Consider the following 25,080-nt stretch of genomic DNA (forward strand, 5'->3'; position numbering starts at 1 on the left):
CTTCTCATTTCTCTAGATATGTCAGCAGCACCTGCTGGGTAAAACAAAATGTATTGGACCTGGGAGTTCTTATTAGTATACCAGATGTTTATGATCTTCAGCAACTGACTTAACTTCTTCTTAGGGCCACTATTCATCAACTGCAACCAACAAATGGGGAAAAAGAATTAGAAAGCCTTGAAAACCACTGAGCTTCAATACAAATGTCAGATGACATTATACCATCATCACTGCTCAGAGCTGTGCAAGACACCTACCTTCTCCTGGCCCAAATAGTCCCAGGAATGGTATCAAACTAAAGACCAACAACTCCCTTTAAGGTATTGTAGCAGTGACTCAATCAACTGATTTCTCTCTCAGCTAGACCACTTTTTTTTTTTTGGTGGTACTGGGGCTTGAACTCAGGGCCTTCACCTTGAGCCACTCCACAAGCCCTATTTTTGTGAAGGGTTTTCCAAGATAGGGTCTCAAGAACTATTTCCCCAGGCTGGCTTTGAACCATGATCCTCCTATCTCTGCCTCCTGAGTAGATAGGATTACAGGCATGGCTAGTCTATGAAGGGAGGAGGGGGAGGCTAAACAATGTATACACATGTAAGTAAATATAAAAATGACAAAAGTTAAAGAAAGAAAAAAGAGCCAAGTTTCGAATGCATGGAAATACAATTCAAAATAGATGAAGATCTTCTTCCATCTCTTTTATAAATATGAAATAATTTTTAAAAACCTTTTAAACCACTAAATTTAGAATGAATTTTCTAGTTCCAAATATGCAAAGAACTAAAGCTGCAAATAACTAGGAATGGTTCAAATTTAAATCCCTAGGAACATCAATGATCAATACACCTATGCAGGTTTTCCTTTCAGACTAATCCAAAAACATTTAAATTCTTAGAACATGTCTTTTTCAACACTTCAGACTTTTACAAGCTAGGAGTATATGGCTGTTTCATCTTGTGAAGGAATCAAAACATGGAGTCTAGGCAGCTCCCTACTCTACCTGGCCCCACCACCTGTTCTGAGCTCTGAAGAGAGTTTGAGGGGCTCCATCTCTATCTAAGACCCAGGAGTAAAGGCAACATTCTGGAAAGCAGTAACTTTTGAGACTAGCTCATGGATTACAACCAAAGTTTAAGGATTTCCTAAGACAGCACTGGCAAGAAGCCTGTCTTTATGATACAGGAAATTAAATTAAATATACACATTCACTAACTAGTGTCAGCTAAATTTTTTTCTCTCCCCAAGAAAACCATTTCTGGCACACAATCAAATTTATTTCTGTAAGTAGCATTTTCAGACTTGTTTGTGTCGTTATTATTGTTGTTTGGATATATTTTTAAGCCTAAAAATTTCCACACTCCTTTCTCCCCATTTCTTACATAACTGTCTTTTTGTTTCTGGCATTTCCTCAAGGCAAACATGACTTGCACATACAGAGGGTTCAATGAACATCTACTGAATGACCAAACACAAACTACTAAAGAACTATTTTAAGACTTCAAGTATCCTTGGCCTCACTCTCAGTTCTTTTCTTTGAAATCTGCACATGAGGAGATTCCTTCTGAAGTACTTGTGTTCGGCTGTACAGCAATCTTTGTGCCATATAATGGAAGAGTCAGAATAAAAAAAGTCAGAAAGACTATTCTACTTTAGAAAAGGTAGCACAAACATAGACAATAATCACTGGCTTCACTGGAAAATGGAAGATTGTTCTGGCAAGTTAATCAGTCTAAAAACTACGGGTAGGCAGAAAATTCTCAATTAAAAAACCTGGAGGGTCTTATAAGAATGTTAATATGAGCTTGGCTGTACTGATTGGGTGTATGGATTCTGCTGACTCACAGACACATGGTGAATTCTGCCCTTTGCTAAGGAAAGGAGGAAGGGAGGAAATAAATGACATAAATCTATCAAACCAACCAAACCCTAAACTTCCAATGTCCATGCAAAGCCACAGAGATAGTGACATTAAATCCTAACATCTGTTTGTAGTTTACACTTTTTAAAGTAACTTTACATTATCTCATTTTTTTTTTCTCACTACAAACACCCATGATAATCAGCATAGGTACAAATCTTCCCATCTGACAAATACTTAATCTAAGGAAGACTAAAGGACCTGGCCAAGGCCACAGGTGAAGTATATGCCAGAACTGGAATTTGAACCCATGTCCCCTGATTCTCAGTCAGTTCTGTGCTCTTTCACTGACTGTTCTCCTCCTCTTAGAACTACAATTCAATAGAGAACCAAAACCTTAAGAATCTATGGGTTTTCTCCGCCTAAAACATAAATCTACTAAGTCTTTTACCTTGTTGGGGGGGGGGGGAAGAGGACTCTAAAATGCCAAGATGCCAGATTCTTACACATTTTAAGGTAGAAAACTTGAACAAGAGGTCAAAAGTTTCCCAGCCTGGTAAACTGCAGTTTCCTCTAAGGAGTGGGACTAGGCCATCAGATTACCAACCATTAACAGCGATGGAAAGGGCCCATAGACCCAGTTCACTTTCTGGAGTAGTTGGCAAGCTTTCATGATAGTTTAGAATAAATGGCCCTGGCCCAATCCCCTTGTAGGATATGTCTCCATAACTCCACACTTACAGGAAGAGTCATCAGGCTAAATTCTATGCAGTGTTTCAAAATTATAACTTGCTACACTGTGAACATGGTGACAGTGTTATCTTAATTATGCAGCCATCATTCCAAGAAATCAGATTTCCTTTGTACTAACTACTTCAAAAGGGATTATCAACCACAGCTAGGAAATCTAAAGCAACAGATTAAGAACACCATGACTCATCTAAAAGAACTAAGCTCCATGGTTCAAGCCAAGAACCCAAATTTGGGAACTTTCTAACAACATGTTAAAAGTGTGCATATGCATAGCTAAGGAACATAACAGAAATCCTAAGGCAATTCTAACCATATTATCTATTTTGGAAGTCATTTAACTATTTGACCATAGTGAATTTAGGATTCACAAAAACCATTTCTGAATCATTGGCAATGTCAATAATATCTATTTGTACGCTCCTTTGTTCTGCAAAGTGGCTATGGTAACTTTTTGACAAAAACTTTAAAATAATTCAATTTGACTATATATTTGCTTCTATAACATGGTAAGTGAACTCGTAAGTCTGTGAGAACTCTAGGAAAGTATTATTTTTTTTTCTTTCTAATGTATATCATTTGAGGGAGGAGAAATCACAGAAAAAGGAAAGCTGAGAGGAGAAATTAGTCCATAAGACAGACAAAACCACAGACTGTTTTTCACTACAGTAACAAGATACAGTGCAAAGAACACAGGCTTGTTTCAGTAGGCTGACTCCTTTTCTCCCATCCTCAAAAAAGGGGATAATCTGTCCGACCTATATTAGCTAAATATCAAATAAGAAAATGACTATAAAATCAACTCATTAGTTGTAAAGTGCTGTGCTTCATATAAACATTACATACTGTAGCTACCTCCAAGGGTAGTGGCCATTTGGACAATTACCAGGAGAGAAAAAAATGATGGAGTTCAGATATAAATAACCCAGTGAGATGGCTGGAAATTTACCACTATTTCTCTAGTGAAAAGTTTCTTATTGCCTTTATTTTTAGATTGAGGATAATTACAACATATGTAGCCTAGAAACTAAATACAGGTGCCTTATATTGAAAAAAATTCAGCTAAATCCTACAGATGAGGCTGATCCCATTCCTGGTAATTGTATATGCTGCTCACTGGTGTTACGGGGATCATGTGCCTATAAATCACTTGCTAAGCAAGCACCGCCAAATTCCTACACATATAATTTTGGTTGACCTCAAGCATTGAGACTTTACAAAGCTAACATCAGTAATGTCCAATGCAACTCAGAAATCTAATCTTTGCACTGGATGGAGATGTGTACACGCAACACACACACACAATCTCAAGGAACTGCTGAATAAGATCTCAAGGATGTATCTGTACATCTCCAGAACAAGTGAAGGCTACCAGATTCTAGGGTAGTATTTCTAATCTTGTACGTATCAAGGCATGCAGAGAAACATTAATATTAGTTACTTACATATTTGATTCATGAGCTGAAACTGATCCCTTTGCTCAATATCACGTATCATACACACGTTACTCAAAAGTATTCTGAGGAAGACATGGACTAACAATAACACTTTTCCCTTGGTGGGTATGCCTGGATACGGGAGGGTTATAGATATAGCCTCTAGTTTTAACTAAACTAACACTTAAAACTGAACAACTCTCTTTTTTTTTTTCTTTGGTGGCACTGGGGTTTCACACTTGCTAGGCACTCTACTGCTTGAGCTACACCTCCAGCCCAACAAGTAACTTTTGAAAGTAAAGAATACTAACTAGGTGCAGTGATTCAAGCCTATATTCCTAGCTATTCAGGAGGTGGAGACTGGAAGTATTGCAGTTCGAGGTCAGCCCTAGCAAAAAAGTTGAGACCCCATCTCAACCAATAGCTGTATGCAGTGATGTGTACCTGTCATTCCAACTACATGGGGAACCACAAATAGAATGACGATCCAGGCAAATCAGAGCAACAGGAAGTCTCTATCTCAAAAATAACCAAAGCAAAAAGGGCTGGTGGCATGGCTCAAGTGGTAGAGTCCCTACCTAGCAAGCATGTGGCCCTGAGTTCAATGTCTAGTACCACCAAAAAATAAATAAAACTACTTTTACATGTGACTTGCCCAGATAATAGGGGTGTACAATCAAAAGGGCTTAGACAACACTGACCTAAAGGACTCTACCATGCTTTGTTTCTGGATTTCTTGACTATAGAGGATAACCGTTTTTTGTGTTTCCATCTTCGACATGGAGCCTTTTTTCTGACTATTCTCTTTAATTCTCTCCTATCCATCCCCCAGGTTCAACTATAATCTCTGAGTTAAAATTCCAAATATACATTACCACTTTTGGTACTTCTCCAAAGCTCCAATCCTGCTGGGCATTTCCAACTGGAAAGCTACCTCAAATTGAAAGTCCCCGAGTCCAAACTCAAATTTATCTTCTTTGTTCAAACCTGCTCTTTTTAACTTTTCTGTTTCTGTCTACCAGTCACCCAGGCTTGGAATCTCCTGGACCTCTTTCTCCTCTGCTAAATTCTTTAAAAACTGTCCAACAGTGCCCATCTCCTGACATTTCTTCTTACTGCCACTATCTCTGTTCAGGCCCTTGTCACCTTCATGTAATAAAAATGATGATGACTGCTAACACCCATTTTGCAGTTATGTGCCAGGTACAATTCCAAGCCCTTTATATTACTACTTATTTTAAACTTCCTCACAGTGCTCTAAGGGCTGTAAACTAAGTATGTGAACTAACTTCACTGTTTAATTTCTAGTGTCTTTTACTCAAATTCACTTCACATGTGGATGTATAATAAATCTTTCAAAAGCACAGCTCTGATAAGGCCTCACCAATCTATTACTCTAAATCTTCAATGGTCACCATTAAGCAGACTGTTCACATTTCTTAGCAAGGCCCTCCAACATCTATTTCAACTTCTCCAGACTTCTTTCACCACTCCATTCTGTCCTTAACTCATCCCCTTATGCTCTAAGCAGAGTGGCCCATCTATTGCTCTCTTTAGCACAAGCTGTCCTTTGTGAACTATGACCTTGTCCCTGCTGTTCCCCATGCCTGGAATGTTCTTGTCCCTACCTCCCTAAGTCCAACACTCAGTTCAACTTCCTTCCTTCATTCCTAAACCAAGGTCTCCCCTCTTTGGAATTCTGTGTACTTCACTCAAACTTTCCACATCAGTTTCTAATACCTGATGTGTATCGTCAGTCTCCTGTACCTGATTGTTAGGTCAGGAGTAAAATTTTTCTAAAGTCTCCACATAAAAAACATGAATGCATGCCGAACAGGTGAAAGGAAGTATAAAGCATCCAACTTTAAGATTTCCTCAAAAGAAAGAACTATCTAGATTAGGTAAATACAGGAAAAACTATTTTTATCTGAATATTTCCAGTCAAGCAAGCAAGTCTTCCCTTTACTTTTCTATATAATTGAAACTATGGAGATGGACCTAATGACAGTACTTTCAAGAAAAAAGGATAACCAAGTGAATTTAGCACTGTGGTTGCCTGTGGTTATTTTAGTCTTCTTTCTTCCTTTGAACAAAGGAATACAAGGGTCACAAACTATGTTGTGCCACTTTAAAGTTAAACATTTACAAGGTGTTTTTTTCTTCAGTTCTCCCTTTACACTAGAATTTATCTTCATTTCTTATCCTTCAGCTGCCCTTTCTCACTTCAGAGTTCTGAACTGTAATTTATTTTATAATATTCTTATTTAAGAAAAACTTTGGATGGTGGGGTCTGGCTTTAGGATGCCATGGGAGAAACCTTAAGAGCTGGGCAAAATGTTGAGGCTACAGACAGAACAGATTGAAAACTTCTGCACAATTGCAGATATGAAGTGTGTGTATATGTATGTACATACATATACATATCCAACTATGTCTGTTATAATTCTCAATTGGTACACTTAAATAGTATGTAAGTTATATAATTCAATATTATTCAATTATAATTCAATATTATTCAATATAATTCAATTCCTCATTCTTTTAATAATCTGTAACTTTTGTTTAAATATATGAAGATGATAAGAAAAATTTAAAACTTTCAAAAACATCATGGCCTATCAGAGAATAGCTAAAATAAGAACAAAATCCATAACTACCCAACATATATGAACACATACATAAATGATACCATTTTGCTGATGGGAAAAAAGTAAAATTAGCATAGTTAACATATTGTTTTGGGAATACATAGGCCATAATTCCTATTGTACTCTTGTTAAATACTTAAGATGACCCTTATGGTTTTTTTTTATTACGTTTAGGTCATCTAAGGACACACTTGGAAGAACTAGGCCCAAACTTACTGGGTAATTAGCCTATTCTTGAAATGTATTAATTAAAAAGCACTAAATGTATTAAAACAAAAACACTAACTGACATGCAGGTGTTATGCTTGTATACCTTAGATTACTTCCTTGTAATGCATAAAAGTAACCCAGCTCTTTGGGACACCTCCACCAGGTAGGGACCATTAGCTTCCTAGCTGATTCTCATGCTTCTGAATAAGCAATTGGCTGAGGCAAAAGATCTTCAGATCCCAAAAGGGACACTAAGTCTGCTGCCAGAGCAAACTTTCTAACCAACAGACTCCACACGTAGACTTCTGAACCTCCTCCATGGCCTATTTATTTTTCTCTCTGTTCCTTCTGGGTCCAAATAGCAAACCTGTAAAGATGTACCAAATGGAAGAGAAACTTAAAAAGACAAAAGTAAAAACAACTTACGAGAAATAAAGGAAACATGCAATAATTTCTCATTTTGCACAGGCCAGTCAACAAAAGGCTGAAAAGCCTTAATAAGGACACTTAATCTCTATAAGCTTCAATTTCCTTTCACAAGAAAGGAATTTGACTAGACCCCTAAATGATTCCAGGGGGTTGGGGATGTGACTCAGTGGTAGATCACTTGTCTAAATGACTCCCATCACCCTAACTCTGGACAATATTTAAACTCTGTATTCTGATCACTGGGAATAGGGATGAGAAAAAATAATTTGTTTCAGGAAGATAATCATGACCAGCTTCAAGAATGCTTGCTTTTTTTGTGGGGTACTGGAGCTTGAGCTCAGGGCCTACACCTTCAGCCACTCCACCAGCCCTATTTTTGTGAAGGGTTTTTCGAGATAGGGTCTTGAGAACTATTTGCCCGGGATGGCTTTGAACCTTAATCCTCCTGATCGCTGCCTCCTGAGTAGCTAGGATTACAGGCCTGAGCCACCAGCATTTGGCAAACTTTTTTTTTTGTGTGCTCTTGGGATTTGAACTCAGGACCTCCACACCTGCTACAGAGGTGCTCTTTCACTTGAGCCAAGCTGCCAATCTCAAGTATGCTTTTTAAGCCAGGCACCAGTGGTTCACACCTGTAATTAACTACTTGGGAGGCTGAGATAAGGATCACAGTTTGAGGTCAGCAATCAGGAGAACCTACCTCCAAAATAACAATAGCAAAATGGACTGGAGATGTGACTCAAGACCCTACCTCCAAAATAATAATGGCAAAATGAACTGTAGGTATGGCTCAAGATGGTAAAGCACCTGCTTTGCAAGCATGTAACCCTGAGTTTGAACCCCAGTACACCCACACACACACACACACACAAAGAATGTTTTTTAAAGGGCTGGGCATGTATCTTAGCAGTAGAGTGCTTGCCTAGCATGTTCAAGGCCCTGAGTTCAAGCACTGCAGAAAACAAACAAACAAACAAACAAACAAAAAGGGCTATAAAGAATACTTTTTAGGTCACTGAAGCCCCCACAAAAGTATACAGCTTCTTATAAAGGAGACCTAACCTTATTTTAGGAACAAAAGCCCATAGTGACTATGATTGCTGTTTTCAAACATACCCATATCTGGAAATGGAATGTTATTTGAAGGCCAATTCAAATTTTGCAAAATTCCATTCTGTCTAAATATGAATCTTTCAATACAGGGAACATCAATGCTGACTGACCATGCCTGAAGAGGAAGTGACTTAATAGGAAAGGAAAATAGACCACAAAATATCAACCCATGGGGAGGCAGTCCTAAAACTAGGTAACACTAGGCAAATAAAAGGGAGTTTGAAAGAAATCTACATGGGTTTCCACCATTTATATTAGACAGATATCTCACAGTAAGTAAGAACTGTGTGACGTGCTTAGATTTCAACAAGACCAATTTTCTTTTTAAAGTCTTCATTTCAACATTTATTTACTTGCTACTACTCTAAAAGCTGTAACTACCTCCTTAACCTGAACACCAATGGAAAGGAGATCATATGACAACAAAGCAAACTAAAAAATGGCTCCATTTCACTTTATAACTATTTGGTGCACAAACATCAGCAACCATTACAACTCACCAGCATTATAATGTAAATCTCAGTATCCAATCAGAACAGGCTTCTAGTTTTCATTCTAAGAGGTTCCTAAATCTAATGCTGTTTTAAAAACAGCATTCCCACTTTATCTTATACTGAGTCCTGTAAATTTTGACAAAGAGGTTAAAATTCTTTCATAAGAATCTTGATGGGTGATTTGATAATCTCAACGCGTGCACTGAATAGATAGGGACCTGTTAACATAAATAGGAATATGCAGAGGTGAAGGCATATGCATCAGGTTTAAACAAACGTCTTGGTAAATATATTAAAATATTGGCATTTTTTTCCTTTGATATCATACCTATCTCCATAAACATTTAATCCCTCAATTAGTTTGGATCAGTAACTAACGTTTATGCAGTAATTCATAATCTGCAGAGCACTTTAACACATATGACCTCATTGAAGACTCATCACTAAATAAGAAGGTGCTATTTTTAGGCCCATTTTTACATGTGAGGAAGCTGACACTAAATGGCTGACTTGCCTATGCTCACAAAGCTGGAAACAGGGCTGAGTGGGACTTGAACACAGAACTCTTGACTATAAATGGCTTACACTGTACTGCTTCAAAATATTGTTACCAAGTCTCAGACCCCCATTCCTTAGATAGCCACACTCTGCTCCCAGTCTAGGTTACAGTTAGCTCCAGAAAGCCTTTACTCTTTCTGGAAATAAAATTTTCATCATTTCCCTTGAACACATTTACCTGTCTAAAGTGTTAATGAGGGGATCAAATAAATGCCCTTCAACACAAAGCAGTAAACATCACTTGGCTTTACATAGGACACCTATGTGCCTTTTCCCAAATAGTGGGTCAGATTCTCTAGAAGTCCATGACCCTAAAAAGATGAAGAACTTGGCTAGATGTCTTTCTAAACAGCTAAATTCGTACAGAAAGTTCTCAAGTTTATAAAGAGTTCTAGCTTGGCCTCATACTATAACACACCCTCACTTCTACCTCCCCTTCTCCTACAGCCAATAGTGTCCTTCAGTATCTCCACCTGTTTTTTAAATCATACATAAAACTCAAAACAACTAATAACATACAAATCAACAGCCTATAAAAAAGAAATTTAAATTAAAATAACTATCCCTTAAAATGTAATAAAACATATTCATTTCCTTTAGGACTTAAATTCCCAGAATGAACATTTTCTTATCACAAGCATTCCAATGTCCACCAAAGGATTTTCACAAATATAGCTACTTTGAACTTCTGAAATACCAGTCTTCACTAAGAACCCTTTAGATCATAAAGACGACAAGGTAGCATGCAAGGAATTCTAAATCTATTAGGCAGTTCACTCAAGTATCATACCAGAAGGATTTAGAATTTTTTACTAGGGGGAGAGAGAAGAAAGAAGAATGGGAGAGAGAATGAATGCAGTCCTATTGTCTTCTTGCTTAAAAACTCCTAATATAAATCTGTAACAGATTCCTAGTAACTACTGGACTTGAACATCAGAAGTACAGTCTTTTCATCTTAAAAGACATTTTCAGTTCTAATCTGTATAAACAAACTTTGTCCTTCAATCTTTCAACTCCTCGGCAGTTTTTCAAGGTCACTTTTCTAAGCAACGACAGAGGCCTGCATCCAGGAACTTTGGCTGCTACACACTCCAACTCAAACAGCCCAAAATCTAAACCCCTATGGATCCTCTCAGGTAAATCCTTTACTAAAGGCAAAGCAAGAGAAGACAACTCAACACCCTCCAAACTTCTCCTCTAACAGGGCCTGCTCCTTTTCCCTACCCAGAGGCTGAGTACTGCTGCTTCACTCCTCTAGAGTCTGCTGCAGAAATGTTTCAATGACCTTCATTTCATGTTCGCAAATAAAAATAAAGAATTACTTTTTAAAATCAGGTGTATTACAGATCTTAGTCCACAGAAATGAAGATTTCACTATTCACAAGAGCTGACTGGTAACTGATTAGTAACCTTATTAGCTTCAGATCCCTGGGGGAGGGGGGATATCAAGGGCAAAAGATAGGGTGCCTATACTCTTAACTTTCCTATTTACAAACTACATACAAATTACTATTTTAAATATTTCACACTGAAAATGAAAAGCATTTTTCTCTTATCATTTTAAAGAACCAAATCAACACCTGACAAAATGTTTGAAATTGGTAGAAAAGATTTGCTCCTGTCACTGTCAATATAACTGGAGAAGTATGTTTCTAACCAGCATTCTAAACTAAAATGTGCATTTTAAAACAAAGATTGTCACTAAGTTAATTAATACTTATTAGAATCTTGAGTCAGACAGGTAGATCAAGAAAGTTATGGGAGAATTTCACATTGGCATGTGGGCCTTTGCCATTAGAACCTACATCAGTTGCAAATCATATTTTCACACAAATTTCGAATAGCAATAGTGTGGCTTCTATCACTGAAAACACAGATGTCAATGAAGTGCATGGAAACAGAAAAACTCTTACAGCAACTCAGCTTATTCCATAGGAAAGCTTCAGTGCACTTGAACAAAGGAATATTATTTGGAAAACAGTTAAGTCTATCCGATGCAAAAAGAAAGTGCTTTGCTTCGGTGTGCCCCAGAAAAATGACCAGCCCTTCTTGCATCTGATCTTGTTAATACTCAACTAGGAAAAGAAATGCTAACTGAAGGACATGCAAAACCTAAATAGAGTAAGGTATTCTAGGTGCACCAAAAGGTATGCATGGAATGTAAAGTGGCCATTTTCTGAAACAGTGCAACTTGTCTACACTCTCTGAAGCTAAACAGTTTCTATTATTTCAACATAAAACAAAGAATTAAACTTACCGGGAACTGCATTAATTTTACATGTAGTTATTTATATCTCCTCGGACAGGGAGAATTTAAGTCACTCCTATCCCTCCCCCCAAAAAAAGCACGGAGAAAACAAAAGGCAGCAGGAGATGCAGAAACCAGAGTCTGGAATGTCCACTCCAGTGAAAACCCGAACAGCTGTCCTCCCACCCCCAAGCAAACTATTCGCCATTTTTCTTTGTCTTTCAGCTGACCCCTGCCTCAGTGAAAAACTCCGAGGCTCCAATGAAGCCCTGCAGCCTCCTTCCACTTTAACAGTCAAAGACATTCAATCTAGCCTGCTATTTGACACCAAACCTTGCCTCCAGCACAGTCCCATTGGCTGAGCTGCTTTATCAGCTAAGAACACAAAGCCATGATTGGCTATTCACGTCATCAGTTACCTCCTTTGTACACTTCCTGTTTTAAAGTTACCTTGAGAAGCAGAACAGGGGTCAGATTCTACACTTCAAACTACTGGCAATATAAGTATTGGAAATGCCCAGCAAATATACATAGCAAATGTACAGGGCCTCGTGTTCTTCCTAAACCAAGTACTACAAATAATTTACAAGTGTTCATAAAACCAAATGAAAGGGCTGTTATAGTTCCCACCCAAAACATTTCTTATTGGCTGTCAAAGTTCCATTTAAAAAAATTTAAGGTAATTTAACTGTTTCTGATTGGCCATTATGATGTCTGTAAGATATTGCTACAGTATCCTATGGCAGTAAACTAGAGAAGAAATGTGTACAAGGTTGGAAAGTTGTGTTTAACTACCTTTAGTTCCTATTGAGCATTAACAAAAGAAAAAGGAAACTAGGTAGGATTAATCCAAAGAGGCAGCTTCCTTAACAGTAAAGAAGAGCAATGCTGATGCCCATACAATAGTTTGTGGAATTTCTAAAAGGTCTCTGTTATTATGTTCATGGTCATTTTAAAAGCACAGACTACTATTTTCAAGGCACTTGATAGTAATTTTGAAACAAAAAAAATAACCAAAATAGGACAATCTGAGGTTAATGCTTGAAGTTGGTGGCAGAGATAATGGCATTTCAAAAAAATTTCAAGAATGCAAGAGGGAAATAAGATGATAATGGAGGGGAGGAGAATTGACAAAGACAGGATCTCAGTGAAAACACTGTTAAATGCACATTATGAGCTGTAGATGTAATTCAGTGGTAGGGCAGTTGATACATAAACTAATTTATTGAAGGTAGTCACAAATGTTGCTGATTAGTTTTCAATGTTATAGATGGTTTTTTATTGTTTTGGATTTGTTGTTTTGAGACAGGTTCTTTCTATATAGCCTAGGCTGGCTTTGTTTGAACTCTAGATCCTCCTCCCTAAGAATGCACCTAAGAATGCTGCCTAAGAATTACAGGCAAGTACCACCATACCAGGCCTTGCTATCATGGAAGATAATCTTTTTCTACCACACTTTCAAGAACAAACAGCAGGAGCAGGGAGTAGGGTTACATTCCTATAAACCCAGCACTGGGAAGGCTAAGGCAGAAGGATAGAGAGTTCAAGGTCAATGTGAGCTACATAGTGAGACACGGTCTTTTTTAAAACAACAACAACAACAAAGGAGGAAGAGGAGCACTAGCAGCAGCAGCAACGGGACTGACCTCAGGACAGTGTTTTTACTTGACTCACTGTGGTTTCTGATGACATTCTGGGGTACTAAAGATCACCAGTGATGATTACAGATTTATATAGATTTTTTGGCCTTACCTCTTAGGTTTTTTGTTTGTTTGGTTGGTTTGTTTTGGCTGCATGCAGATTTGAACTCAGGGAGTCATGCTTGCTAGGCAGGCATTCTTACCCCTTGAGCCACTCTGCCAGCCCACCTCTTAACTTTTAAAAGGAAGAGCCAGCCCTTCAAGTCCAGTCTGAACTACATAGTGAAACCTTGTCTCAAAAAAAAAGGGTAGGATCCCATTATGGTGAAAATCAATTAATGTAACCTGCCTTTTCTTTTTTTTTTTTTACAAAATATTCATATAAAAACATCTCACCATTACCTGAAGCATTTGACAATCTCCTTAGATCTGCTCCCTCCCATCAAAGCTAGGACTAAACTAAACTGCATAGTTGTTTTGTCAGGTAGATGAAATCTTTCATAGAATTTCCTAGCTTGACCCTACATGAGAACTTGTCCTTGTTATGTGTAGAGATTCAGAGAGCTAGAAATAGAAGGTTTATGTTATGACTCTGCCATATTAACTTCTTTACACACATTCTACTCATTTCCCAAAATGAAATGAAGTAATTTCTGAGCACCAACTAGCATCAAGTTCTGTACTAGGTACATTACAGACTTTACCCCTTTAATTCTCACAACTTTTTTACTTGTGAGAAAGAATAAGGTTCAGAGAAGTTAAGTCACTGGTCCCTAGCCACATACCTAGATGTAGATTCAGGTCCCACCTAGAGTTGTACTATCTCTACTGCACCAAAATGATTACTAAGACATGGAGCATCAGGGTACATCCAAGGAAACGGTTAGGTGCCACAAATATGTACAGATAGCATAAACCATTACCCAACTTCACTAATTTAAAAACCAGAAATCTGGTTAATGTTAAATTTGATCTGTCCATCAGAGATCTAGGTAAGTATCTGACAAAATGGCATCTTCTAAGTTGATACAAATTTTACTATTAAATTATTAGGATTAACCAGTAGTAAACCATACTTACAGTTTATAAGGGCTTGAAACAACTAAATATAAATAGCATACATTAAAATATTAAGGGATTATGAGGCAATTTCACTATGGTATCCAAAGTAGAATTTAGTTATGCCAACAGGATGTGTTATGGGGCAGTTCCTGAAGCTACACACAGTTACAGGGATAATTCTTTTCTCAAAAGTTAGATCAGCCAGGCACCAGTGGCTTACGCCTGTAATCCTAACTACTCAGGAGGCAGAGATCTGGAGGATCATGGTTCAAAGCCAGCCCTGGGCAAATAGTTCAAGAGAACCTTAGAAAAAAACCCTTCACAAAAAAGAACTGGAGGAGTGGCTCAAGGTGTAGGTCCTGAGTTCAAACCCCAGTACCACAAAAAAACAAAAACAAACAAACAAACAAAAAACCTGTAACACTGAGGGCCAAGTCACTCACAAGAAAAGGAAGCTCATTTGTGGGGTAGGGCAGAAAACTAGGGAAAACATGATCACATCGATATTAACTACTAGCAGTGTAGCAAAACAACTAAGCAGGGCTATACTCAGCTAGTTTCAAATTCTGGCTCCTCTACTTGTCAACTGCATGACATGGGACTAAGCCTGAGCCTCAGTTTGCTTATCTGTAATTAAAATATCACCACCTATATTACAGAGTCACCATAAGAATTAAATGAGCTGATGATAAATGTAAAAGTGTATTGTACTGTACTTGACAAAAGGCTTTAGTTATATAAGGACTCCCCTAAACAATACAGTATAACAACTATTTACATAGAATTTACATTTATTAGCTTATAAGTAATATAAATGTGATTTAAAGCATAGAGGAGAATGTGCATAGGTTATATGCAAATACTACATTATTTTATAGAAGGGCCTTGAGCATCTAAGTACTTTGGTATCATGGGGCATCCTAGAACAAACACTCTGCAAATACCAGGGACAGTTATATATACATGCATATGATAAAGTGTAATTTATAGACATAGCAAGAGATTAACAACAACTGCTAATAAAATGGAACGCATAACAAAAAATATAAAAGCACTAAATATCATCCAATCCTCCTTCCTTGTTTTATAGAGGGCTAAGGTGCAGAAAGGAACAGGACCTGCATAGGGCCTAAAACTATTCTTGAGGGAGTGTCTCTTCTATTCCCAGCACACCCTGCAATCCCACAGCAAGCAGTTCCTCAGCTACAAGGGGCAGTAAGGGGAGACTTCCAGCTAGTACAAAAATCTCTGGTTTTTATGCCGGAAGTCTATGCTGTTCACCACTAATCCCAGCAGAGGTCTAATTATTATTCTAAAACCATTCGACTTTGCTTTTGATGTACCAGATTAAACCAATCATGTTCCTTGCTCCTCTGTAAATGTCTTCAACATAGTTTTAATTAGTTCTTGGCAGTTTAAAAGAAAAACATTTCAACTCCTATTTCTCATCAAAAGTCACCATAGTAGAATTAAAACCACTGTGGGAAGAGAACTCAAATTATTTTTGAACTCCAGTTGGCAGACTGACCCACTCACTTACTGTAACTTTCTCTTTTCTAGCTGTCATTACTGTGGTCTAAAACACTCATGGATCTTTGAGACTCCAACTCCCATTCTTCCCTGGCCCTGAATCTTAACAGCCCTCTACATCAGTCAATTTTATCCTCTCACCCTAAAAACACTCAGATCACTATGAGATAAAACCAATGACTCTGGTACATGGTTCAAGAATCAATGTTCTCAAAGAAAGGAGAACGGATGCTCTCAGCCAGAGGACTGATTTTTTAATCATGGCTACCTACTTACTAGCTGTGTGATCTTGACCAAAAATAATCATTTCTGAGCTCATCTCCTCATGTGTAAAAAAACAAAAACAATGATTAATAGGAGTGTTGAGATAAGTGAAAGCATTCAACCTATCTGGAATATGGTAGGTCCTCAATAAATAACTAAATATACCCTCTACTATAGCACTTATCCTTTATAATTTCTAACATCTTCATTATCAGAAAAAGACTTCTTGAGGCAGAAACTGTGTTTTACTTATATCCACATATATTCCCAGTGCTCAGCACAAAGATGTAAACCAAACCCAACTTTAGCCAGTGCCAATGAAACAACAGGGAGTAGCAGAAATTGAGGAAAACTGAAAAGAGAGAATGTCCTGTCTTAAAGGGGCAACCACCATCAGCTCTATCAAAAAGGGCCATGTAGGAAAACTGGTCTACTGCTATTAATTTTAGATGCTTTAAAAGAAGCAACAGTCAGACTGTTTTAATGTAAAACCTTTCCATTTTAAATTTTCAAATCCTTTTAAAAAATTATAAGCAAATCAAAGAAAACCAAGGGATATCAGATTACATCTTGACCCGTATTTTTCACCTGACTTGGTCCTGAACAAAGTATTAGCTACTTCCCAAATCAAGGTTAAAAAAAAAAGTGTCAACACACTTTCAAAAGAACCTGACAGTTCTAAAAATAATCCAGGTGGTTCAGAAACATTTTGAGAAATGAACATCATTAGAATGAACAAACGACATGGCACTGGTGCTTACTAAATAGTTATTCAATCAATGAATGAAATAAACCAATAAATGGAATCTAAGTAGATATAAATTCTCATTTTTTAAACAAATTATATTCTTCACAGCAAACATTAAGACCAATGGATGGAAAATTAATCCAGAAGGACCCTACTTCAGCTCTCAGAACTGCCCAAAGACAGGACAAGCTACTTGGAAAATTATGAATGGGGTTTTTAGAGAAAGAGCAATCATGTGAAGTAGCAGGGAGGAAAATTCACTCTTTGCAGCTAGACAGATTTAAAATTTTATCTAATCCATCCTCACTACTTTTTAGCTTGATTTTCCTTGTCCTAGTAAATAAAATCCCACTTTGGTCAGTCTCCTGTATTATAAAACATTTACAAGGTTGTAAAGATTAGGATAATTTCACTTGTTCAATAAATACTTCCAAGCATAGGCAATGTGCTAACTAAGCCATGGACTCTAAAAAAGACACAATTCCTCTCCTCAAGGAGATTAAGATCTATTATAAAAAAGAAGTTAAAACAGGCAGTTATATTGCCGTATTAAGAGTTACAACAAAGAACAGGTACAGTGTTTCAAGTCTGTAATCCTACCAACTAAGGAAGTAGAGATTAGAGGATCACTGTTCAGGCCAGCATCTCAACCAATGGCTGGGTGTGGCACAGCTGTTATCCCAGCTATACAGGGAAGCACAAATAGGAGGAAGTACAAATAGAATGGCAGTCCAGATCGGCCTGGGCATAAAAGTGAGACCCTATCTCAAAAATAACCCATGCAAAAAGGGCTGCCAGAATGGCTCAAGCACCTGCCTAGCAAGTGTAAGGCTTTGAGTTCAACCCCCAGAACCACCAAAGTAAATTAATGAATTAAATAAATAAATGAAAGAGTTACAACACAGGGAAATGTATATTGCTACCAAGGCCCTCACCTTAGCACTGTCTATTATCAGGCTTCTTGGAGATTTAAAATCTTAAGAATAGGAGCCTATTAAGGAAAAGGCATGTGCAAAGACCTAGTGCTGAGAAAAGAAACACTGAACTCATGAAGGGATATACTGTGGTATAGTGGCAGCCCGGAGGTTGAAAAGTAAATATGGAGCAGGGCACAGAGTCACTCACCTGTAATCCCAGCACTCAGAAGGCTGAAGCAGTAAGATCATGAGTTTGAGGTCAGCCGGGGATACACAGTGAAACTGGGAGGGAGGGAAGGAGAAAGGAAGGAAGAAAGGAGAGAGAAGAAAGTAACTTCTTGCTTGCTTGCTATTATTATTGTTAACTGGATTCTATAATCTTTGAAGTCACATTAATCCCTAAGAGTCTATGTCACTTGAGATATATCTTGTTCCCAGAAAAGTCCTTTCGCACTATAGACCAAGCTATCCTATACAAAATGATACATTTTTTATTCACAGACTACCAGAACTGCTCAGCTGGACTCTACTGCACAGCAGTCATAATATGAAATGTTTGTTAGCTATTCTCACAAACAGGGTTCCATGGCCAAATTAAGTCTGAATGACAACTCCTAATGTATCCTCCTCCTTCTTGAAGAGTCATAAGGTACATGAGCACAAAGACTCTGAATAATAATTGTTTAATAAAAAAAATACATTTCAAGCCAGGCACCAGTGGCTCACACCTATAATCCTAGCTACTTGGGAGGCTGAAATCAGGAGGATTATGGTTCGAGGGCAGTCCAGGCAAAAATGTTTGCCAGACTTCATCTCAACAGAAAACAGCTGGGTGTAGTAACGGGAACCTGTCATCCCAGCTACAGTAGGAAGAAAGAAAGCATAAAATAAGTGGGAAGCATAAAACAGGAAGATTATAATCCATGTGAGCCTGTCTCCAAAATAACCAGAGCAAAAAGGGATGGAGGTATGGCTCAACTGGTAGAGTGCTGCCCAGAAAGCTCAAAGTCCTGAGTTCAAACATCAGTACGACCAAATAAATATATATGTATACATATACACAGATACATATGTATACATATATATGTATATATATGTGTATATATATACATATATATATATATATAAATAAGTAAATAAATTTCACTTCGGACATTAGATTGTTACAAATTTTAGTGCAATGAAAAAAACTATAGGCAACTCTATTCTGATAACCTTCCAAAAATGATTAAGAATTTCATACACATTATGGAGTTTGCCTTTTTAATTTAGTATTAAATTTAGCACTGAAAATGCATTAAATCCCACCATAAATAGCAATCCTCTGCCTCCCAAATTATTGTCAACCAAGCATGATCAGCTTTCTAAATTTTGTCATTTGATAATGAGCAAATTCTATGCTACTTACCTCTAGGGTACAGTAATAATTTTTAAGACAGTTTAAAATGACAAAGATATCCAACTGTGCAGAAGGGATATACTTTATTAGTGCTTTCTCTTTTAAAACAGACAGATGATGCCAGCATTGTGGGGGGTATGTCTTCTTAATACTGGGCAAAGAAATCTCATTTCATATAGATCACTGGACAATTTGCAGCTTGAGTTTAGGGATAATGGTAATTAGGTATTGGGAAACTTTTAGTAACTCAGCTTTAAGCTAATGACATAATACAAAATATTCTACATTCTAATATTATTTCGTAAGTCATCCCATTCCTCCTCTTACTGAAGCATACTGTTTAAGATCGCTATTCAGGGTTTATACCCAATAACTTATTTAAGAATAGAGCAATCCTTTAATTTTTTGACCAGCATACTGTCAACTTTAAATGGGGAGTATTTGTTTCTTTTTTTCTTTTTTATATTATATTCATATGTGTGGGGAGTATTTAAATAGGACACCTTTATATACCTTAGACATGGAGATACGTACCTTTAATTTAATCCTATTCTGGAAACAGTCAATGCAAAGGTTGGACTCTGATCTACCTCCCTAAACAGAACCTGAAGTTTATCCACTGCATAAAAGTACAAGGGATTTAGAAATAATCTGTCTGCAGATCGGAAACACCAAAGTGGAAAATAAATTCCCCATACTGGGAATGAGTTCAGGTGCTGTCTCACTGCTATCAGGCACATCACTGCTAAACATGAAGTGAGGGAAGAGGGGGCAACAAATCTTGCAACCTGGCAAAAACTTGTGCAGGCAGAGAAATTTTTTCCTGAACCATTCTACAATATCATCTTCCTGTTACTTCAAAGAAAACGACATCCAGGTTAACTACAAGTCACACACACCAAACTAAGTCTTACTTCAACCAACAATTTCTATAGTTAGAAAAACTAAGAATAGCCTAGGCACTAGTGGCTCACATCTGTAAGCCTAACTAGTCAGGAGGCAGAGATCAAGAAGGTTCAAAGCCAGTCTGGGCAAATAGTTCAAGAGACCCTATCTCAAAAATATCCAACACAAAATGGGGCTGGAGGAGTGGCTCAAGTGGTAAAGTGCCTGCCCATCAAGCGTGAGGCTCTGAGTCAAACCCTAGTACTGCCAAAAAAAAATTAGTAAGAATTACTATAATGCAAATGTCTCCTTCTGAACAGAAGGATAACACTGTTGTTCTAATTTTAATAATCACTGCTTTTGGCAAATATGAAAAAGCTTTTATCAGCATCATTACCACTCAGCAACTGGAGACTAACAGAAGATCATGAGACAACGTTTCACTGAAACAAATGATCATACTCTTTGCATATTTAAAAGTTTAAGACTGACCTCACACTGGCCCGGTGTCAACTTCTAAACCACCAAGAGCACAACTAAATTAGGATATTTCTTTCATATAAAGTGGTCGCTCCCCCATATGGAAATCTTGCTCCACATGACGGCAGATAACTGCAAAAGACCTCCTCTTCAGGGAGGCTCTAACTGGCTGTCAGAACAGATTTTATGCTATTACAAAAAGTAAATAGTGTGTTTTCTCATTTATTGAGAGAGTAAATAATGTGCCTACTCAGTGACAGGCACCTACCCTATACTATTGTAGTCATTTCTCATACTTACCTTGTAAGGTAGGTATAGTTACCACTACTTCACAGAGGCAGAAACTAAGGCTCAGATAAGAACCTACCCCAGCACAAGAGATACAATTCTTCCTAGTTCAGCAACTACAGTGCCCCCTCCCAAAGGCACTGTGTGATCAAAGTTTTTAAAATCCATTTCCTCCTGCAATTAATCTACTTAACTTATGCTGGGTGCTTTGAGTCTCTGTGGGAAAACTCTCAAATGACCTGTAACCTTCCTGACTTGTTATAGTGCATGCATGAAACACTGAGTAAACAATGAAAAGAGAGACTGTAAGACATCAGATAACTAACTCACAACCAGTTTCCTGTGAGAACAAGAAATCCAGTGGAAAAGAACAACTTGCTGGCTAAGGAATGTTCTTCCTAGGTTTTATGCCTGAGGCTGGAATAAACCTCAAGAAGGTCATTTGTGACCCTAATAATATCCTCTTCCATTCTCCTTCCTGTGACCTCCTGGGATAAATTCATTACTTAGTTATCTCTGGTGGTGCATGTCTATAATCCAGCACTCAGAAAGAGGCTGAGGCTGGATACCAAGTTGGAGGTCAGTCTGGACTAGAGTGAGAGACCCTGTGGGAGTGGAGGGGACCATCTCTGACATCAAATCAATGCTTCTACAGGGAAAGCAATACTGTCTAGTGGAATGAGCACCTGTCTGGGAATACAGTAATCTGGGCTACATAAGGCTCTGTCCTTACAAAGCCAAATGACCTTGTTAAGGTCATCTTACTCTTTAGGGCCTCAATTCAAAGGACATGCCTAAAACCCAGGGCCTTGCACATGCTAGGCAAGCACTCTACCACTGAACTACATCCCCAGCCCTGGAGATTACTCCTTGAGCTAAAATACAAGGACTTTTCTTTTCCCATAATATTCTATGGTGTCAAGATAATACAGTATTAAAGAGCAAAGGAACCAAATGTGATGGCGCTCACCTTTAATCCCAGCACAGCAGAGGCAAGATCTCAAATTCAAGGCCATCTTGAACTACATAGTGAGTTCCAGGCCAGCCTGGGCTACATAGTAAAACCACGTCTCAAAAAAGTCTTTTGGCTGGTGGAATGGCTCAAGAGAAGAGTGCCTGCCTAGCAAGCACAAGGCACTGAGTTCAAACCCCAGTATCACCAAAAAAAAAAAAAAAAAAAAAAAAAGTCTTTTGATTCACCGCTCTGCCCTCAAAACTTGATTTAAAGAATTTCCTTGCAAATATTTAGTCATATCTGGCTTTAATTTCACACATTGTTCAGGAAAAGTATATCCCAGAAGCAGTATCCCAGTTTGAAGAAGGTTCTAGACCTCTGGATATGTCCTGGTGCCTGGAGACACTGTAAGGAATAGGTGACATTTGAAAAAATCTCCCTAATGAGCTCTTTACACTGTACACTTGGTAGTTCCTCACTGCTTGGCATAAATTTCTTCCAAACACAGAAAGCCTATGTCAGCATTATTCTAAAACCTGGTTTGACAGAATGCATATGCTTAAAGTTTCTGTGCATTTTACCTCCCATTACCTACCTGAGTTCAGGACAAATCCAGCAATTTATTTTGTGAATCTTCTCCTTCACAATAGAAACCAGGGCTATGACTTAAATAAAGTACCTAGTTGAACAACCCATACTCTATGTGGGGCTACAATTCTGTGATCCAAATATTTCCATTTAATACAATCTTAACACTCAGAAGTCAAAATGAGTTGATCCACTAGGAAATATAAAACTATACAGGAATGTGACTAGTCAGATGTTGAGAGTATGCTGTAGCAGATAAAAGTACAGGTTTTGACATCAGGAACTCTGATTTGAATTCCAGCTTAAGCACCTTCTGAGACACGAGATAAGCGTCTGCAATCTGAGGATGATAATGCCAGCCTAATAGGCTTGTGGTATTAAATGTGCCCCCAAATATCCATTTTCATTCTCTACAAATTTCTCCTTCTCTCGTGAAACTTTAGTTGCATTCACATAAAACAGACCAAGTTTTGCTGAGCAGGATAAGTGAAGCTCAAAAACCCAAATACTACATTTTCACTCATGAGGAATCCAGACCTAAAATGATAATAATGGGACATAAAAATAAAAGGGGACTTCTGAAGTGGGAGACTCATCGGGAGGGAACTAGGGATGAAGAGAATTGAAGTACGTTACATACATATGTTTATATGTATATAAGATAGCATAATGAAACCCACCAAATAAAAAGGTAGGGAGGAGAAAGGGAGCTAAGGGAAAACAGAAGAGGCGAATTTTGTACACATCTATGGAACTATAATGAAACCCCCTTGTACTATTAATGTATGCAAATTTTCAAAAACTGACCAAATTCGAAAACCACAGTTTTCTTAAACTGTTTTGAAAGCATTAAGTTTAGATCTATCTAAATCCTAAAAGGGCCACTTAAAAACAAGTAATACAAGCCAGGCACTGTGGCTCACACCTGTAATCCTAGCTACTTGGGAGGCTGAGCATAGTTCCTGATACCCCCCATGTCCAAAATAACCACAGCAAAATGGACTGGAGGTGTGGCACAAGTGGTTGGGCGCCGGCTTTGCAAATCTCGAAGCCCAGAGTTCAAACCCCACTCCCATCAAAGAAAAAAAGAAACCCTCCAAATTGGCATGCTCCTGACATCTAATCAATTGCTCTTAACATACTTCTCAACTATGCAAATGTTCCCTAAAATGCTTTCTGTATCGGATATTCTCGTTTACAGAACTGATACTATCCAATGCTTTGCTGGGCCTGGCATTCAGTTACTAAGACTCTGCATCCTGTCCAATAAGATCCCTCTCTTTGATTATCTGCTCCTAACTTCACTTCCCAGGTCCGGTAACAGGACTCCAGAGCTCCATCGAAACCTCACTGTTTCGAAGGAAAATCTTTGATCTGATTCTGCCATTAGGGCCCTGAGGCACACTCTTCCCATATCATGCATTATGACCGCCAATTTCAGGGCCACTCTCAAACTGGGTCACGCTCCGAGTCTAGCACCTCCAAATCACTAAGACCCTTCTTGGCCCGTAACTCAGGTTTCGGTGTTTCCACGTCTGGAGTGGCTTGAACGCCACTATCCTAGGCACGCACGTAGCGGGGTGAGCGCCTTTGAAATCAGTGCCCCCTGTTGGAGGCCAGACCCCAGAACACCACCTCCTCCCCCGCTGAAGGACTCCAACCTCGCCTCCAGCCTCCTCCCCACGCCTGCGCCAGAGTGGACCATCACCCCCGCCGCCCGAGCCCCAAACGCGCGCATCCAGGCAGCCGCCGATTCCTTCATCACCCCCCAGGCCGGAGCCGGCACGACCAATAAGGTGCCAGGTCCGCGGCCTCCCCGCCACCGACCAATCACGAGCGAGCCCCCCCGCCGTCGCCTTCCGCCAATGGGAGAAAGCCCACGGGCCCGGCCGACAAGCCGCACGGGCCCCGCGAGCGCGGCGGCGGCGACAGCAGTGGGCTCGGCGAAGACACAACATGGCGGCGGCAGGCCGGACTGAACTGCAGCAGCGGCCGCAGAGGGAAGTGAGGTCTCCGCCGCAGGCGGGAAGCCTGCCCCTCCCCCCCGCCGCTGTCGCCCCCTCCACCCTCCCACAAGCTCCCGCACACTCACGCCTGTGCTCCGGAGTCCGGTGAAGAGCAGGAGTCGCCCCCGCGCTCCTGTGACGTCCGGCAATGCAGAGGCCCGGGCACGGCGGAGGGGAGGGGGAAACGTGTCACGGAGAACAGAGCGCGCGCGCGCGGAGCGGGGGTACAAACAAGATGGCGGCCACGCCGTTTGCACTGTCTCCCCTTCCCCTCCCCCTCCCCCTCGGCGCCCTGACTTCCAGTGTCTGGTAGTGCGCAGAAGCTGAGTCGCTTGGAATCTCGCGAGAATTGGGAAGGTGTGACTGGGCTGAAGCGGAATGTTATCTGAGTTTCTGACCCCGCCCCTTTCCAGGGAGATTCGGAGGCGTTGCTGGGTGACCTCCACGGGTGTTCTAGTGGATCTTCTCTGCGGTTTGCTTGCTTTTTAGTTTTAGGGAGTAAGTAATTTTCTGTGGGGTTTTGTTTTGTTTAATTTGGAGAGAAAGAAAGATGGGGAACGACGTGGAGTTGCCA

The 25,080-nt window shown here is 39.1% G+C and overlaps 1 protein-coding gene across 7 annotated transcripts in view; it reads right to left on the reverse strand.

Moving 5' to 3' along the window:
• The window catches only part of Nfyc (nuclear transcription factor Y subunit gamma), a 60,649-nt gene extending 35,825 nt beyond the window's left edge, over nt 1-24,824 (reverse strand). The window contains exon 1 of one of the 7 annotated variants that reach the window (XM_074080461.1): nt 24,593-24,824. Coding sequence is in view for 4 of the 7 variants with exons in the window: in XM_074080459.1 (XP_073936560.1) it covers nt 11,410-11,551 (142 nt within the window). In the remaining 3 variants the exon portion in view is untranslated. Of the gene's footprint in view, nt 1-11,409; nt 11,716-11,753; nt 12,675-24,161; nt 24,286-24,592 lie in introns of those variants that run through there. The other 6 variants (XM_074080462.1, XM_020172762.2, XM_074080459.1 and 3 more) reach the window with 6 other exon arrangements.
• Nucleotides 24,825-25,080: the final 256 nt, after the last annotated feature.

The sequence above is a fragment of the Castor canadensis genome, chromosome 7 (assembly GCF_047511655.1).
Source record: "Castor canadensis chromosome 7, mCasCan1.hap1v2, whole genome shotgun sequence".
Lineage (NCBI taxonomy): Eukaryota > Metazoa > Chordata > Mammalia > Rodentia > Castoridae > Castor > Castor canadensis.